The sequence below is a fragment of the Bemisia tabaci genome, chromosome 9 (genome assembly GCF_918797505.1).
Source record: "Bemisia tabaci chromosome 9, PGI_BMITA_v3".
NCBI classification, from domain to species: Eukaryota; Metazoa; Arthropoda; class Insecta; order Hemiptera; family Aleyrodidae; genus Bemisia; species Bemisia tabaci.
In genome coordinates, this window is record NC_092801.1 from 12,294,651 (window position 1) to 12,314,433 (window position 19,783).

A 19,783-nucleotide genomic window follows, 5' to 3' on the forward strand; every position below is an offset into this window, starting at 1 on the left:
ATTGTCATTTTGTAACTGCATGGGTTGTTGAATATAGATGCAAAAATCTAAGTTTTTCCCTCCTAGTTTCAATCTGTGGCAGCTGTATTTTAGTCAAGGTAAAAAAACAAATGAATAATTCTTTTTTCTACAATAACATTCATCGTTTGTTTGTTTTTTTTTTTCTTTTGCAGAGGGAATAACTCAATAATCAGTCGACTGAAAGCAGCTGGCATTGCTGATCCCTCAGAGTACATTACATTCCATGGATTAAGAAATCATTCAGTACTCAACGAAGATCTCGTAAGTTTCTACATTTTTCTTTATTATATCTTCATTAAAACTATTTTTGCTCTGGAATCTTAGAATTTGAAGGATTTAAGCAACTACAATAATGCAATTGACCCTTTGCGTTTTAATTTCAGGTAACGGAACTAATCTATGTACATTCAAAGCTATTAATAGCTGATGATGATACCGTTATCTGTGGCTCAGCAAACATTAATGATCGAAGTATGATGGGCAAGAGAGACTCAGAATTAGCGTTGGTCATTCAGGTAAGCTTTTCATGAGAAATAGATACCTTTCTCTCTCTTTTTTTACTGTGTTTCATTTCTTTTTAATAGTTTAATATTCCAATCTCAACCTAGTTTTTTATTTGATTTAGCTCTGACGTTTAGTACTATTTCTGAACGATCGTAATTGCATTTTCTTAGAATTCTTTAGAATTAATGACCGTATACTCTCCTCTCATTGACTTTGTTTTAATATTATTACATTAACTAAGCTTATAAGTTGAAATAAACTTATGAACTGAGAATTTTTTGTCTTATTAATTTTAAATATTAGAACTGAGTTTGAATAAATGCTAATCTTAATACAACTCAGCGTTACGTTGGATCAGTTTCTTTTTATTCAGCTTAAAATTCAGCAAATCCCAATCCAGCATCAATATGCATTTCACCAGAAAAAATTTAATTATCATACTTTGAGGTACTAGAGGAATATTTATTTCGAAGCATCTGAACTGAAAGATTACATTTAATACTGGTAGTATTGATGGCCAAAGTGAGAAACCGTGTATCTCCATTACAGTTTTTCAAAATTACCGCTCATATTTTATTTGTTTTTAGAGACTCCAACCAACTTTACAGTTTGAAATTTATACAGAATATTCTGCTGCTAGAAAAAATTAATCAAGGAAGTTTTCCATGACCAGTTTTTAAAAGAAAAAGTGAAGTATGACAGGAAGTCTGCAACGTCATAAATGGAGATACGTGTTTTCGCATTATGGTCATCAAAATAGATGTTTGATTTAAGCTCTATATGGTTACTCTTTGCTTCCTATTTTTTACATAGTGCCTTACCTAATTTTCTGTTTTTTGCTACTCAAAGGATGCTGAATTTAAAGAAGGGGTCATGAATGGCAAACCTACTCCGAGTGGTCGTTTCGCCGGCTCTCTGAGGAGGCGTCTATTCCGTGAGCACCTCGGCATTCTCGGAGGAAACTGCAGTGATTTAAGAGAGAAACAACTCATTGATGTCTCTGATCCAATCGCACATTCCTTCTATCATGATGTTTGGAGGAAATTTGCTGCGTCTAATACCACCATTTTCGAGGAGGTTAGTCAGTCAAGTGCGCCTGTTAATTCATTGTTGAGTGTAAAATATGTTGATCAGGACCTGAAAAAACCCGGAAATACTAGAAGTAGCAAAACATCTCATTAGAAACAGAATAATCAGAAAATTGGTGTCATAGATTTTTTCTCTACGTTTTGAGATCATTTTGTTTTTAAATTTGGCGATTGCATCAATGTGACACTGTAGATTTTGATATAAGATATGAAAACCAATTTTTCTCCTCTAAATCTGATCTGATATGATATGTTTTTTGTTGTTTTTCTTCTGTTCCGAGAATTTGGGGGAAGTAGGACAAAATTTAAGGGTTTTCATTGGGTTCAATTTAAGCTTCTCAAAATCAGTAATGAGACGATTCAAGAACTCCAGATCATTTGGTGAAAGAAATTAGAACAGGAGACAAACAATTGGACCGTGTCAAGCAGACTGCAGAAGGGAACCAAGCCACATCAGCTATCGCCAAATTTAATTGGGCAATTTGTAATTTTACATGGAAATGGTTTTTGTGCAGATTTCAGTGAATTTTCTGCATAGGGAGTGGCAAATTCCTTAAAATTTTCAAAGGAATCCACAGAAACGTTCTCTTGTAAAAAATTCAACTGCTCAATTAAAGGCAGTACCTAGCTGATGTGGTTTGGTTCCTTTCTGTTTAACACGGTCCAATTTACACTTTTTTCTCTGAGATTTTCTGGTTAATCAGATTAAAATTTTGGGGGCATGTGCTCGTTTGTTGTTGTAGCTTCAGTGCCGAAACAGCAAAAAAAAGAAATTGGGACCACTGCTGAGAGGCGTATTTCAGGAATATTTTTGCTAATAAATTGGTTCAAAAATAGTTTAAAAAAACGTCCTCCTTTTTCCTAACTCTTATCAATTATTTTGCTTGGTTTGTCTGTGGAACAGGTTTTCAACTGTATGCCTACAGATCGAGCCGTTGATTTCTTATCCCTGAAACGATTCCAAGAAGAAATTCCACTCTGTCGATCAGATAAAGAAGCCGCAAAGGAAAAATTGAAAAATATCCAGGTGAGTCCTATCAGGTCTCAGGTAGTTGACTTTAATTTTAACCAGCCTTCGGAAGTAGAAAACTTTTTTTCACCATTATCGGTGATGAACAAGCAGTCTAAGTTAACAGGCTTTATTTTTCTCACCAAGCATGTTTTGAAGTTGAATTTATATGATTTAGGATGAACATAGATCCAACCAGTAAGTTGTTTTTAGCTGGTAAAAGTAAAAAAAGTGTATCTTGAATCTTGTTTTCAAAATTCATGCGTCTATTCGATACAGCAAAGAAAAATGAATCAGTATTTCTGTGTGAAGTGTTTACAGAATATTATTTGAGGCAGAGAAAAGTGAGAATTATGAGAAAAATTATCGATTAGTTTGGTTTTGAACCTTTTTGCTAAGTTTAGGTTTGCTGCTTACATCACATAAACCAAGTTAGGAGAGAGGCTGGTACCTCGCGAAAACTATAGGCCCCCCTCCAAAGTAGTGACATGTCCGCATTCCGAAATATGTTAGAGTTTTAGTTTGTAGAGATAGTATCAAGATCATTCGTTGGTTTTGGAATGCAAGCATGACGACCTATCACTAGCAGGTTCGACGACTGCTCTCTGTATTTCTAGTTTCTCTTGAGCTCAAATCTTGGCTTAGTTCAGAAATATTTGCTTCTAACTTCATATGTAATTCCTCTCTATTTCAGGGTCATCTTGTAGATCTCCCATTGAACTTCTTGCAGAATGAAACTCTAACTCCGAGCATGAACTCAATACATGGTATCATTCCAACGGCCGTTTGGCTGTAAAATCATCCTTTTATATCTCAATTTGTCCAGTATTCCTTTGTAAGTGTCTTATTTTTTGAAGGCTCAGTATTATTCTTGAGGAACCATTAAAGTATTACATGCAGCTCGGTGCCAACTAATCATGTATACGAATTAAATCTATCGTACTCCACTTTGTGGCATTTCAAATGAAGACGCTTTTAACCCTTCTCCGTCCTTCTGCGTTCAAAAGCAATTTAAAACTCAATCTTGAAAAAATCTGCAAGGGCCCGTTTTGAAGTAAGCCCTTCAATTGCCGTCGAATTTTTGAAGTTTGACAAACTTCTCACCAACTGTCCTAGATTCGAGCTCTAAGTTTATAAAACTTTTTTATTTCTTAGACAGCCTGCTATGGACAGTCATTAAATTTTTAAATGTTATTCAAGTTGTTATTTAGTTACCACACTTTTCTGTGATGTCATGTAAGAATGTTTTTATTTACATCTATTGATGTGCACAAGTTACAATAAGTTCTTAAGTTTTACTCAGCTGATTCATTTTTACTTACATTATTGGGTCTATAAATTACTTATACTGATCAATCTATAACAGAAAAAACAAACAAACCTTATTATGGTGCTCTAAAAGACAGAAACTTATGGCAAGGTTTCATGACTTACCTGAATAATTTGTTTTAGAAAATTATATTTCACTCTTGTGTGAGTAATTCATTTTCAAGTTTTATAGAGATAAATGCTCCTAAATCCTGTAGTTTTATTAATTATTTATAGTCACATTATGTAGAATTTTTTGTCAAATATTGATGGTGAAAATGCAGAAACTTGTATCTCGCTCAGAGTGTTTCAAAATCTTCACTCTCGTTTTATTTTTTCAAAGAAGAACAAGCCAGCGCTGCTGCTTGAAATTTTCATAGATCACTCTCCACATAGAGAAGAAAAATCAAAGAAATTTCCAAGAAAGAATGTTGAGTATTTTTTCATTTAAAAAATTAAGTATAACAGGAAATCTGCAACCCAGATACGCAATCCTGCAGTTTTACCAAATTGCATGATGGAATGTGCAGTTAATTTTAACTTCCTTACAATTGATCATGGAGATTAACTAATGTAGAAGAGACTCTCAAGAGGCATGAACACATTTTGTGTCGTTCATTGATTTTGCCTCATTCCATCACTTGAATTTGGAATTATGGTATGATTCCTCAACTAGTTGCTGCAATTAATTTCCTAAAGATGTCTGTGGAGACCAGGTCATAGGACAGAACAAACAAATTGTTATTGTAATGTAGGGAATTTGAGTATAAGCCCTGATTTTGATGAGAAAATTAGTCTTTCTTCTTATTGTGTTAGAATTTAAAACAAGTTTCTTGCCAAGTAAGAATGGATTTCAGAGTATTTTTAAAAAAATGTTCAACCTTTTAAAATTTTGAACTCTTGCCTCTTGTACTTGTCAATTTGTATTTGTTTTTTGCTCAATATTGAAGCACCTAGACAATTTTTTCCATGTGTACTTAATCCACCGAGTTTAATAGCTCAAACAAACTACTTGCCAAGTAGGTTATAGTTGAACTGATTCAGTAGCTTATGAATTTTTAAATTCTGCCAATGCATTTTCAAGCGACATAGTCAACCTTTTTAAAATTTTTAGAGATATCACTGATGGACCATATAAAAGTGCCTTAATGCTATGTTTCTTTTAAGCAATTATCCTTCTTTTCTGAACTGCTCTGGATGTCTGATATAGTTTCAAGGCATTATCAGCCTGGCAGTGAGTGTATTATTTTCAATTCTATTAGAACAATGAATAAGACTATAAAATGAACTTTGAATGTAAGTTTCTTCATGGTCTGTAAGTCACATCCTGTTCTGCGACAGGATAGATAAGTCGATTTGCTACAAGAGGGCTTAACATGATATGTGATAAAAAACTACAATAGGAACAGTGATAAATTAGTAAGTTTATGAATAATGTCTTGTTCTTAAAGCTGATGAAATGTCTTAACGGTGGAACTGAATTTTCATGATCAGAGTACATACTTGTCAGTAGAGTACAATTTTTTGCAAAGCAAGCACTCTTCTTTTCTCTGTAAGTTGGCGTTCATTCTCTCCTACCATATCTTCTCTCTCTGATTCTGTGTCCTTCCTTTAAAAAAAGGCAAATTCTCACATTTTTATTTTTTATCAGTTAGACTAATTCACCTGTTTTTATAATCGTTGATTGGTGCTTTTAAAATATCACTGTTTGAACTGGTATCAGATAAGTTAGATACATTTTTATTTTCTGTACTCTACTCCTCAAAAGTTCAAAAGCACAATTTGCCAATTATATTTTAAGACAGTGTGCGTAGATAAGTATTCCTCTCAATTTTGCCATAATATACGTTTACGTACCCACCTTTATTAGATTTTACAGAAAGGTATCTTTTTTGCATCATATCTACAGTCAAAATAATAGGAAACTCCATACATATTGGAATTCATTTGTTGACATGAGAGAATAAGTTTTTCTTATGTAATGAGTCTTAAGATTAAGGGTTTATTAAGGCTTATAATAATAAGTTTTATCATTTCATATGTGTAAAAATCATTCATTTTTATCTTTCTGTTATTCATTTCTTAGCAATAAAATTGTTTGTCTGGCAAAGTGCCTAACTTGGAAAAATGAAAATTCAGTTTTATTGCAGGAACTTTATTTTTGAAGTCATGGGCATCTTGTCTTTTCTGTGTAAAATTTTATCATTCATTTCACATTTAAAAGATAAGTATTTATTGTGTGTTTATTTTTCAATGCTACGCTAAGGTTCAAAAACACTCATATTGTAGCATTAAATGACTGACATGTTTTTATTTCTGGCTATGAGGCTCTATTCAGGAACTGAAAAACATGTGCTGAAAGCGTTTCCTGTCTGCCAAACTTTCTGGCTAAGTCCATTTTCCTCTGTTTTTTTTTATCATTGAAGTTGAGCTCCTATTGAAACAAAAGATTTATTAAATGAGTTTTTTATGATTTAAATGAAAACTTCTGTGGAGGCTCTTGAAATTGCTCACCTTCCAGAGTTAAGTTTTAAGTAAACAAAAGATAATACTAAGTTTCTTGCGTTTAGGCTGAAAGTATTCTCTTTCCAAACTTGGCACTAGCTTCTCTAGCGCACAACGTTGGGAATTTACACTTAAAATGTAATGTCTTTCTTGACTTTTAGATGTCAAACTCTGTAGGTAGTAAGTTTGTTTATCTTTGGTTTTTGGGATCAAAACTCATTGTCAGTTAATCATTTCATACGAATAAGGTTGTGAAACTCAAAAACCTGATTCCATTATCTCTTGTGACATATTAATCTCTATTTAGAAAAGAGCGGCCACCAAAAGGTATGAATATCTCAAAGTAAAACCACAGAATATATTCTTTTGTATAACATTTAAAAAGCAGTTACCTACAGACTAAAAATCCTCATTAAATTTTATACAAACGGATAAATATTGTGGTTTTACTTTGAAATATTGAACTTTTTTAAGATTTCTGATGAAGCATTTGAAATTTTGTCTCGTCAGAATGTTACTGAACTGAAATCCCAGACCTTTTGTGAGGAAATTCAAAATGTTTCGTTTTAAAGTAAAGTATTAAACCAGAAATTTGCATTTATGTATGATTAATGAGAGTGCTATTTGATGTATTTAATTATGATGGTTCAATAGTTAAATTAGTGATTAAGTTTTTAGTTCCATTTTTTAAAGTATAAACGAGGGGCTTGGAGGACAAGGCGCATAAGTGCAGTTTTTGAAAAAGTTAAGATATTAAAAATTTCAAGTATATTCTTGCATAAAAGTTGACTCCCTAATTCCAATTTTTAAGCATCAAAAAGTCAGTTTGAACTTTTTTTCCGCCACAAGGTTCCTTGCAATTTCAAAACTACAAACAAGCATTTCTCGAAATAGCTAAAACTGTACTTATGCGTCTTGTCTTCCAAGCCCCTCAAATGAAGTATACAGTGACAACATTATACTCAATGGACATGTTATACATTTGTATTTTATAGAGTTTAGTGCCATTTACCAGGCATCGGTAATTTACATAATTGCGGTCAGGATTCTTTCAGCGATTTGAGGCCTCTGTCCGATGACATTTTATCTTAATGTATCTTGATCCATTTGATAAATACTCTCATCCAGTGGGTTTTCTCATTGAGAATAAGAGTGAATTTTTTAATTTTTGCGAATATTTTTGAATGATTTTTCAGTACCCTGAAATTTACTAAAATACTCAGACTAAGTATGTGAAATTTTTCCCTGCTGGTGCTTTTCAGACAATGAGCGTCTACATTTTTTCAGCATAGCAGAGAAAAATATGCGAGTTTCTGTAATAACTTACTACAGAATGCATCGTTGAATTTTTATTCTCTTTTGAAAATTGACGTTGAAACAATAAATTGTCGCGTTTTGTTGGTCTTATCTTGTTTTCCGTCGTTAATCGATGATATTCAGTCACTCATTTTAGTTCCATGAAACTTCGGTTCCAACTGATATTTCTCGAGCTTGAATGGTACTTTTCTACCAAAAAAGTTTCATGGTTTTCTTGTGAAGATGTAAAAATATTTTATTGTTGAATACTCAGCTACGTTTTGGTAGCTCAGTCTGAATTGTTTTTGGTGTTTCTTCTAAATTACTTAAATAAATTTTGTTGAATGTTCAATCTACTTTTTCGATTTCTTATTCTGTAGTAGTGTTGCGCGCGTTTTTTCTACAATTTTTGTAAGAGATACTTTTACTCTTTTGAATCAATAATACCTACCTATTAAGTTTTTGTGGCAGGACGAAAAATGAGAAATTTTCAAGTATTAAATATTGCGCTAGGTAGTCGAAGAAAGAGAATACAATGCAAAAGTCAGAATTTTACCTACATCATTGTTTTGCATAGTTCAAGTAACCTGTTCCTACCCCATCAAAAGTATAGTACACGATTTTTCAGATGATGCATCAGGGAACTATATCCTTAAAATTCCTTGTATTCTCCTTCTTCATCAGTAACAGAACCCTTCTCCAGTTGAGAGTCAGAAATAACACAACAAGCTTCCGTACACACTCAGAAAAATCATAACTTATGGCAACACTATTAGCAGTAATGTTAGTTTCTTTAAAAGGGCTCTTCGCGCATAGAAACCAATTTTTCAGGAGAGCGATTTTAAACCAGTTGCCCATGTAATATTTGGATGTATTTCTACCAAACGGAACTATATGCATTATGACGTGAGCCCTGTTATGCATAAATTCTTATGGGTCTCAGGGCTCACGTCTTAATGCGCATAGTTCTGTTTGGCAGAAATACGTCCATTTTTCAACGGAATAATCAACATCTGAGCGATTATCCTCAATCCTGTCGCAATTTTATCTATATGGAATTGCGTTCAATAAAATCGAAATTTTATCCTGATTTATCACGATTTTGTGTACGATAATATTAAATGTGATGAATCGCCGTCCATAAAATCGCGATTTTATTGCAACTTTATGCGATTAAATCGCAATTTATCGCAACTTTTTCCCGATAACATCGAAATAAATCGACTTCGATTAAACCTCGATACGTTCTCCGACCAAATTACAACTTATCGCGATCACTGCTTCTTAGGTGGCTTGAAAAACTAGACATAAAGTTAAGGAGGTGAAACGCTTTGCTGTACCCGTTAGCCTAGGCGCTAGTGGCTCAGCACATCTCTCTAGATAAAGTTCATTTCAAGTTTGCCTTCAATTTGGCTGCATAGGCAACAAACGCATCAGAGAGCGCGAATAGTTATCTATTCGGAAAACACACATTTATGTCGCACCATAAGCTTTTATTGAACCGATAATCGGTGTTGTAACTTATTGATAGGTAACGCATCGTCCATTTGATGTTCGCCTTCAATTCTCTGGATAGGCAACAAAACATACCCCAGGGCCGGATTTAGGGGGTGGCCACATGGGCCGCGGCCCATGGCGGCAAATCTAGGGGGCGGCAAATTTTGCAATTTTTTTAAATGTAGGTATAAAAAAAATCAGATTTAGAAAAACGATTTACAAACGAGAAAAGGCTACAAAATCTCTCATTTCCTGAGAGTATAGTTATTTCTAATTTTGTCGTCTTTCAGTGATACAAGAGACAGCACCTTTAATTGGTCGAGTTAAGAGAGAAACCAAACCCACAATGTGACCTGGAACGGCGCGACTTAGGGAGAAATGATGACGAGGACTTGAGATGAAAAGGAGAAGCCCTCGGCGCGGCGGTCGGCATGTAACACATATTAGCGCCTACAAGACTGCACGAATACTTCACGCATTGTATCAAACACAGTGCGGTTATTGTGGTCAGCGTGAAACGGATAGCGCCTACAAGAATGCATGAATACTTCACGCATTGCGCCAAACACAGTGCGGTCAGCGTGAAACGCATAGCGCCTACAAGACTACGTGAATACTTCATGCATTGCGCCAAACACGGTGCGGTCGCCGCGGCGGCGGAAGTTAAAATCATTAAACCTAATTTAGTGTTTGTTCTTTCATAATTTTTTCGTTCATTTCTTATGAATGGAAGGTTTCAGTCATTTTCGTTGCGCGAATCGTGTTTTGCGTGAACTTTTGGTTAAGAAACATGTATCAACATCCTTTAATTCGTAGGTACCTTGTCTAGTGGTCCATACTCTCCCGTACCTGTACTCTAGATTTACGACACACGGAGGATTCGCAGAATAAAATTTTCCACTTTAGCGCTCTTATGACCATTTAATAAAGACTTCCTTCATTTATACCGTTCTCTTCGATAGTACAAGACGGCGCCTCATTTCGCGGAACCCTCCCGAGTGCCCGACCTGATCCCGCGAAATCCGCGGAGCGCGCGGCGGCATTGACATTGGGAGGCCGCGGGGCCGGGCCAAGGCCGACGACGACGCCCGAAATTTTCATTGATGAAAAAAGCGGCTCCCGCCCGCGCAGCGCGCGGGCACCGGCAAAAATCACGATCGCGAAATCGCATCCTCCGGTAACTCACAGCCCAACTCTCGGGTATTTTAATTTCTCCGTCAGGTTAATGGGTCAACTATCCGAAGTGCATAAGGCGCCCCCCCCCCTCTCCTCCTTCGCCCCCTATTGCGCCGCGCTTCGCCTTGCGGTGGCGGTGGTGGGGATGCCCCTCCGCGGTCGAGCGCGGCGCACGGTGGGCACTGACGCGGTGGAGCGCGGACACGCCACCGGGATCAAAAAGACTACACCGAAAAAAAAGTGAAGTTGCAGTGGCGTGGCGTGCTTTGCGATATATCGACTGATCGGCCATTTAAACCTATGGAAAAGGGTCGATAAACAGGGTGTTCGCAGCGAACACCTTAATAATCGAGTCTTTACCATGGGTTTAAATGGCACAACAATCGATTTATCGCAATTCACGCCACGCCACTGTGAAGTTGGTTTGACATTCTGGATGTAAAACAACTGTGCGAGGACTTTTAAAATGCTGAATAACCCGCTTTACTTCAGCAATGTCAACACTGAAAAAAAAATCTCGGTGTATTTACTAAGAAAAGGGTAAAATTACCCAGAATTCAGGGTTCTATTTGATCCCAGTTTTTTCTTGGTAAAATTACCATTTATGGAATTGATAATTCTACCGAGAAATCTCGGTAAAATTATTGACTTGGTCAGTAATTTTACTGGACCCCGGTAAAAACGCCAATATTTTTTATCGACTGTGGTAGAATTACCGAGATAAAATGGCAAAGTTACCGGGAATTGATTACCAATAAAAGTGGTATTCTTACCTGAAAAAAAACAGTAAAAATACCGGTTTTTAGGTAAACTTACCAGTCTGTCTTGGTAAAATTACCAATAATTGGTAAAAAAAAGTGAGATGGTAGAGGTACTAACAGATCTTGGTAAAAACGCCGAGAATTTTTTTTTAGTGCAAGTTTTCGCACACTTTTTTTACATCCAGAATGTTAAATCAACATCATTTTTTCGGGTTACATTATGGAAATAGGGACTACAATCTCTATCTAGCCATCAACGACTGATGAGGAGTTTTCCGGAAATGGGCACATGCCGAAAAATCGCATGGTGAGAAAAACGCATTTGAAGCAGTGCTTCCATTTCCCGGAATAAATTACGAATTTGGCAATTTTGCAATTCCTCGGAATCTTTAGAATTCCCGGAATTTCCAGTTATTTTTGGAGTTTTTCGGAATTTTAGGGGGATTTGTCAGTTAGACCGACTATTTGATAAAATTCGATGATTTTTTTAAAATCAAATAGTACGATCTTACAACTAAAGCCCTGCGTGTTTCGAAATTTTTTTTCCCGGAACTTTTGATAATCGGAATTTTTCTCAGGACACTTGGAAATCGGAATCAATTCCGGGAACTCTGGAATCTTTGGTAAAATAAAATGAAGTCAAGGAGAGCGTTACGCCATTTTGTTTATAAGTGTTAAAGGACAGGGAACTACGTCACAAGGGGATCGGGTGGGGGGGGGGAGGACCAAACATGCCGAAAAAGTGCGTTACGTAATTTGAGGACGGCCCCTAATGTATGCCTTTTTGTGAAAATCGACCGGTTATCATAGGTTTTGGCTTTTAAAACTGGACTTTCAGGACATGAACGAGTTTCTAGACAATAATAAAGTTTATTAAGTTATTAAAGTTTATTTATTCTCTGGGAGGATAGGGGGCAATGGCGATTGGGCGTCGCAGAGCGCGAGGCGGCGCTATAATCGCGACTTTATGTATGTATAAAGTTTATTAATCTCTTCTCTATGAGAAAAAATATTAAAAATCTTCTTTGGTGTCAAAAGTTTTCCCCGCCCGCTCGTTCAGACCTCGCGCTATGGGGTAGATACCTATATCACCGTTTCCCTCTTGAAAGAGTGTAACTACATTTCAGTACTGCCAGATTTTCCCGCACCAAGTGCATTTCTACCGGGGAAATTTTGGGAAAAAGTTTCACTACGTTTTCTTCTCATCTTATGCGAAAATCAGACAATTTCTCAACAAAAATTATGCAGCTTTATTCTCGTTAAAACTTTAGTTGTTTAGGTAAGTCAGTTTTGCAACCGTGAAATGGAGTTGCGTTCTTTCCTGCGGGCATCGAAGATATCTGAAAAACGTCGTAAAGCAGCGATTTGCGGCCGACTCTGCTACCATTTCCTACAGCTGCCGTGCTGAGGAAGAACGCCGTATGAACATTCGAGAGTTGCCAAATTTTCCTTGAAAAAACATTTATTTTTGACAACACACATGCATATTTTTCCTTGAAATTTTCGGATATTTTAGATTAAATTGCGACAAAATTGTTAGAAAATTTGGAAAATAATTTTCAAAATTTTCCGAGTAGATTCGGTTTTTATTGGAGGAAACTTGGCAACGTCTGAAGGCTCATACGGCGTTTTTCCTTAGCACGGCAGTACAGCTGCACCACGCTTAACTGGGACACAGAAAATTGGCTTAACCGCAGTTTTCCCAGAAAAGGGGCACTTATATACACTTTGTGTCTTTTTCCCGGAACTGGCCTTTGATCCTTAAATTTCGCACACATAACTTCGTCGCCCAAAAGTTGATTGATTAAGCCGAATCTCAGGGCATCATACATTAGGATACGAAGAATCCATTTCTGCGATCTCCGGAAAAAGGGCATACACGCGCATGTGCCCTTTTTCCAGGAAGCTCCTAATGTGTCATCAGTTTCGTGTGGATAGGTAAGTATTTTTGTAGATGATTGATGAGTTCGGGATTGTAGTTTCTTATTGCAGAATGAGGTCCAAGTGTGTTTAAATCCCTGGAAATATTGCACGAAAATTTCCAATGTTGCATATATCTCGTATAATATGTTTTCATTCATGCCGAGAAAAAATGAAGTCCGCATTGAATTGGGGAAGTGCGCTACCGCCCCAGATCATTCCGTGCCTTTTTTCAGCCAATCAGACACCCAACGACCATTTGTCCAATTCTTAAGGAAAATAACATGGGAAATTGAAATCAAATTTGTTTCGAATTCAGTCAATTTTTCGGCAAAAATATGTTCACGACTGACTTCTCGAGGGTTTGGCGTTTCTGTTGATGTCTAATACGTTCCACTTTTTGCAAAAAAAAAAAAAAAAAAAAAAAAAAAAACACCAAAGATCTTGATTTTTGAAATTTCAATGTTCTTCCACTTCGATCGATGTTCTTTAGTGAACCATTAGGTCAGGGTGAAAAACATCCGCCTGAGTGAAAGAAAATTGAAATTCCAACTATCTTTGGTGTTTTTCGGAGAAAGTGGAACGTACCATACATCAACAGAAATGCCAAATCCCCGAGAAGTCAGTCGTGAACATAATTTTGCCGAAATATTGACAGAATTCGAAAAATACACATGGTCTCGATTTCCTGTGTTATTTCCCATCAGAGATGAAAAAATGGTCGTCGGTTTTTGCTTGGCTGACAAAAAAAGTACGGGATGATTTGGTGGTATTGCACTTTCCCTATCCAATGCGGACACTTTTTTTTCTCTTTGATTTCCTGTGGCAGATCCAAAGGGCTAAAAGGATCCTCAGGCCAAAAAAAAGGGGGGGGGACAAGGAAAAAAGGAGGAAGGGGGAAATAGAGAGAGAGAAAAAAAGTGCTCCTAAAAATTCACTGAAATAGTGCAAAGACAGAACTTCTGATCTATTCCACCAAGTTTACTAAACCAAAGGTTATACTTAAGGTGATTCGATGGACGACATAAATTGTGTCAGAACGGCATGCGATACATCGCATCAATTGGTTCCATTTTTTCAGCTACTCGTCAATTTTCTCCAATTTTGAGATCGCAATTCTGTTGTCAGGAGACTGAAGCACTCACTTACCAATTTTAACAAAGAAATGCACCGTAATAAAGGCGTGGTTTTTTCAGAGAGAAAATATCGCATTCGAGTGCAGTTTCGATATCAGTATCGAATGCGATGTTTTCTCTCTAAAAAAACCACGCCTTTATTACGGTGCATTTCTTTGTTAAAATTGGTAAGTGAGTGCTTCAGTCTCCTGACAACAAAATTGCGATCTCAAAATTCGAGAAAAATGACGAGTAGCTGAAAAAATGGAACCAATTGACGCAACAAATCGCATGCCGTTCTGACACAAAATATGGCGTCCATCGAATCACCTTAATACCGCAGAAATAATTAGGCCATATGTCAAGATAAAATTTTCCTAAATGAGGCATTATTCGTCAACTTTCAAGTAATGCGCGAATCGTACGCTAAAACTGCTTAAAATCTAGGAGGAGCTATTTTCTTGAAAATTTCCCGGGGGAGACCCCCACGAAACATCAACTAATCCCCTTACCCCTCCAACTCACTCTGGATCCACCACTGTTTTGCCGTGCTGAGGAAGAACGCCATATGGACATTCGAGAGTTGCCGAATTCCCTTCGATAAAATTGTTATTTTTGAGGACAGCTATAAATATTTTTCTTTGAAATTTTCAGTAACCTCAGGTGAAATCGCGAACAAAATTATCTGAAAAATTTGAGGAAAAATGTTTACAAATTTTCCCGAAAATTCGTGACTTACTGATAGGAATTTACCAACGCCTGAAGGCTCATACGGCGTTCTCCCTTATTAGCACGGCAGTGTTTGTTTCGCTGGTCTTTGGCCCAGGGATGGATGAATATCGAATTCGAATATTCGAAACTTTTCGAATGCGATTATTGCAATTATTTGAGAATTCGAATCGTGCGATTGCGAATAGGTACTTCGGAAGTGAATTTTCGAATATTTTCGATCATTGTTTCGATTTTTGATTTTTTATGAACCATGAGAGATAAATGACACTTTTAACTAACGCGGTCACTCATTCCCGTGTGGAGTTGTGGACGAGTTTCAATTAATAACGAGATTAACGATAGGGATGGACGCTTATCGAATTATTCGAATGCGATTATTCGAATATTTGAATTTGCGATTTCGAATACTTCAGAAGCGAATATTCGAATTATTTTCGATTATTGTTTCGATTTTTGATTTTTGATGAACCATGAGAGATAAATGACACTTTTAACTAACGCGGTCACTCATTCCCGTGTGGAGTTGTGAACGAGTTTCAATTAATAACGAGATTAACGAAAGGGATGGACGGTTATCGAATTCGAATGCGATTATTCGAATTATTCGAATATTTGAATTTGCGATTTCGAATACTTCAGAAGCGAATATTCGAATGTAATGCGATTATCTCGGTGCCAATAATTCGAATATCGAATATTCGATCATCTAAATATTCGACCATCCCTACAGTGTTTGTTTCCGATCGCGCCCACCGTGCGGCGCGGCGTTCGCCCGTGGTGGGGAGCGCTGGGCGCGCGGGGTGGGGGGTGACGTCACGCGCGGAGTCGACAAACTCCGGCCGTCAGTCGGATCAGTCGGATTGCATCCTAGCCCGAGTGCGTGCGTGAGGTGTGTGATGTGGTGGTGAAGATGGCCGATTCGTTGTGCGCCCAGCCGGATAGTGATGGTACCGCGAGTGTAGAACTCATCCCAGACGCCGTCGCGGTCATGGAGGCCCCCAAGGATAAGGATAGTGATAGTGTCAAGAGTGCCGCGTTGCTGTTCTTCAACGCCAACAGTGAGTTGTGCTCCAACCTGTGCCGCGATGATAAGAAGCCGCCCGCCGAGGGCCAGTTGTCGGATTTGTGTAAAACTGTGTGTGATGAAGCCGAGGAGAACGAGAACTTGCGGAAGAAGAGGTGTGCGGATCGCTACGACAGCTCCGAAAGCTCAGACAGGTTAGTTTCGAACCTGAAATACTCTTCCTCCAAAGCGGCATTGTTGTGTTTTTGTTTTGGTCCTGTCCGCCATTACTGTTATCTTCCTTGCCGGAGCGGTGCGCTCTTGCTTGCATACCCACGTTTTTTTGTTGAAATTAATGTCTTGCACAGCGTTAGGACGCAATTTTGGGAACTGCTTAAGTATGAGAGCTGATTTAGTTTAATTTCGAGATCATTTGTTTATTATGATCCGGGGCGGGGGGGGGGGGGGGGGTCTCGCCCTTCCCCTCCCCCGAATTCAATGCATTCCAGTCTTTCGCAAATGGACTGCATTTTGCAAAAAGGAACCAGGAGCATTGCAATGTTGCTAAGAATGTGCGACTTCTTTTGTCTTGGAAAAAAACCTGATAATCTATTGACAGTTCCTATTTTATTCGCTGAAAACTGTGAATCTAAGAAAAAAATTACCGTGTAAATTTCATATTTTGTCATGACTTCAGATATTTGAATTTGCACAATCTTAGCACCATTGCAACGCTTCTGGTTCCTTTTTGCAAAATGCAATCCAAATTATATTCGTTTTGACCTTCCTCAGATACCATGTTGAAATTTTGATTAGACGGAGTCTGGTAGAAAGGAACTAGGTACCCCACACCATTTATCATCGAATTTAATTGGGCAATTTAATTTTTTACCTGAGGTAGTGCGGATTTTCGTGCAAATTTCGGTGAATTTCCTGCACAGTACGACGCAAGTTCCTTAACATTTTCGAAGGAAGCCGCACTAACGTTCTCTTGTAATATATAAAATCGCCCAGTTAAATTTGGCAATAGATGATGTGGCTTGGTTTCTTTTTGCTCAACGAGGTCCAGTTATACTGCCGTGCTTAGGAAAAACGCCGTATGAGCTTTCAGGGGTTACCTAATTTCCCCTGGAGAATCATTAAGTAATTTTCAGGAAAATTTTTGAATATTTGTCTACCAATTTCTCAGATAATTTTGTTTGCTACCTAATTTGATCCAAAACTTTTGAAAATGTCAATGAATAATATTCATAAATTTCCTCAAAATTAAACATTTTATCGAAGGAAATTTGGCAACTCTCGAATGTTCATTCGGCGCTCTTCCTTAGCACGGTAGTATAGTACCATGCGTGATTCTAGCAAAGTCTTAGTCGGGGAGCTCAACAGGGCGTCGTCTAAGGGGGGGGGGGAGTCTGGGGCCTGAAAATCTCGTTCTCGCTTACGCGTTTTACGGGAGAAAATTTCAACGTCACATTTCCTAGTGAAACCACCGTGATTGGATTGTAATCTAGCTTTGCTTGCGCCTTCCATCGACGCAGCAAAGACCCAGTTTATCCTACACGTGTGGAACCTACTTTTAAAGAGTGTTTTCCGTCTAAAACTGTTTCCGAATCCTCGAACCAACTCGCTAGACAACGAAGAAATTCGCCGCTTGCATTAAAAGTCTCTTTTCCCGTAGACAATAATAACAGCGACTTACATTTTAGGTACTAATTAGTGCTCACATATCGGAGGAGCTTTTCCTGTTTCTCACTCATTTCGATTACGTCTCCAGAAGTCCTCATGTTGCGGAAAAAGTATTCCTAGATGGATTCATCATTATCTCTAGCAACGATTTTCCTGGATTCCCTAATCGCCTGTCAGGAAAAATCTAGACTGTAGTAGACATTTATTCCAGCATTTCCCCATAAAACTTCGGTATCCAGACGATCACGTCATGATTCGTCGAAACTGGACTTGCCACTCTGAAAACGCGAAAAAGTTCGAAATCCTCCCCCCCCCCTCCCTCAAGCGGAGGACAAATATTTAAAAAAAATATCCCATAAAATTCATGATTTGCCTCAGAAGATTTGGCAACGTCCGAACGCTGTTACGGCGTTCTTCCTTACCAAAGCAGTAATATTGCTCGGATTGTTCCTTTCTGCCGTGCTAAGGAAGAACGCCGTATAAACCTTCAGGCGTTGCCAAATTTCCTTTGATAAATCACGAATGTTCGAGAAAATTTGTTAATATTTTTACTTACATTTTTCAGGTAATTTCGTCGGCAATTTTACCTAAAGTTCCTGAAAATTTCAAGGAAAAATATGCATAACTTTCTCCAAAAATAACTATTTTCTGAGAGGATATTTGGCAACTGTCGAATTTTCATACGGCGTTCTTCCTTAGCACGGCAGTACTAAGGAAGAACGCCGTATGAACATTCGATAGTTCCCAAATTTACTCCAATAAAATGTTTAATTTTGAGGAAAGTTATGAATATTCTTCCTTGAAATTTTCAGGAACTTTAGGTAAAATTGCCAACGAAATTACCTGAAAAATTTGAGTAAAAATATTAACAAATTTTCTCGAACATTCGTGATTTATCAAAGGAAATTTGGCAACGCCTGAAGGTTCATACGGCGTTTTTCCTTAGTACGGCTAGAGTACGGCAGCAGTCTCTAAAATACACCGTCTGTGTTCCCATCTGACTCCGTCCATTTCAAGACGAGCTGGATAGTCTCTGCGATTGAGGAGAGTAATAACGCCTGGAATGAAAGTCTGCGGGGGGGGGGGGGGGCGGTGTTGCCGAAGCACTGGCCTGGAAAGGATCCCGGGTAGTTGCATAACGACTGCACTTAACGGTGCTTTCATGGCGACAAGGCCCGAATCCGACCGAGCAGCTAAGAAGAGAGTCGGAGCTCGTCTTGGATGGAATTTTTTATCGCCTTCCGTCGCCAACAGGGAATGGCCCGGCTCTAACGTGCCGAGAAATAACGTCGCAAGAACGTTCCAGCGTTGCCAAATTTCGTCTTCTGAAATGCACCTTTTTATCAGGGTGGCAAAATTTCATGAAAAAATAAAATTTTGAAATTTCACGCAAAATGTTTCAAGAAATTTCAGAAATTTATGAAAAATATTGAAAAATACCGGTTCCTCTTTCCTTTTCATGTTTCACGAAGTTAAAAAATTTTGACTTCCTCTTATTTGTGTCCGTTTAAGTGCGGGTTGCATACTCTAGCCTTTGAAAAATATGAAATATTTCACAGCCTCGTGAAATCTCATGGAATATTTCACTGAAATTTCCAATCTTTCATTCCTTTCTTACGTTTCATGCCACCCTGCTTTTTATAGAAAATCGTTGATTTTTCGATCCGAGTTTTACATGGGGTTCTTTTCAGGATACAAACCAAATATACTGCGCGTTCAATGTTCGGCTGACTATCTTTTCCGCACGAAGTACATTTGAATCAGTGAGTTCGAAAACACACCAACTCGGGTTTTTTTCGATTTTCACTTTTTTACGGTTTAGTAACACTTATGGATAGAAGCATCTGCACGCAAAAGGAAATTTTGAAATTGCAATCGGAAGGGCTCGGAACAGCGACGGGAAAAGGGAAAAATCGAAGTATTTCATTGGAAATACCAATTTTTGGCCATTTTAAGGGGAACGGGCGACCATCCGATTTTGCGGTTTTCTTTTTTCGGTTCAGTATACCTGGTACCAACAAGTCATGTAAACATTCAAGCGTTACTCGGGTCGAAAAATATAAATTTTTCAGGGCAGACTATGAAAAATCAGTATCTGAAACTTCTGAAAGTCGGTGAGGAGTGTAGCTCTGAACTGCGAGCTCAACGAACTTACTCCCAGC

General features: G+C 37.8%; 2 protein-coding genes across 4 annotated transcripts in view; both read left to right on the forward strand.

Annotated features, from left to right (window-relative positions):
- Pld (Phospholipase D) overlaps positions 1-8,087 on the forward strand; it is a 28,006-nt gene extending 19,919 nt beyond the window's left edge. For all 3 annotated transcript variants that reach the window (XM_019044070.2, XM_019044066.2, XM_019044065.2), the window contains 5 exons: positions 174-282; positions 405-536; positions 1,375-1,602; positions 2,518-2,640; positions 3,317-8,087. In XM_019044070.2, the coding sequence (XP_018899615.2) occupies positions 174-282; positions 405-536; positions 1,375-1,602; positions 2,518-2,640; positions 3,317-3,418 (694 nt within the window). In that variant the 3' untranslated portion in view covers positions 3,419-8,087. The remainder of the gene's footprint in view (positions 1-173; positions 283-404; positions 537-1,374; positions 1,603-2,517; positions 2,641-3,316) is intronic.
- Positions 8,088-15,791: 7,704 nt separating this feature from the next.
- Positions 15,792-19,783, forward strand: part of jing (AE binding protein 2 jing) — a 289,022-nt gene continuing 285,030 nt past the window's right edge. Inside the window, exon 1 of the mRNA XM_019044048.2 lies at positions 15,792-16,150. Coding sequence (XP_018899593.2) covers positions 15,843-16,150 — 308 coding nt within the window. The 5' untranslated portion in view covers positions 15,792-15,842. The remainder of the gene's footprint in view (positions 16,151-19,783) is intronic.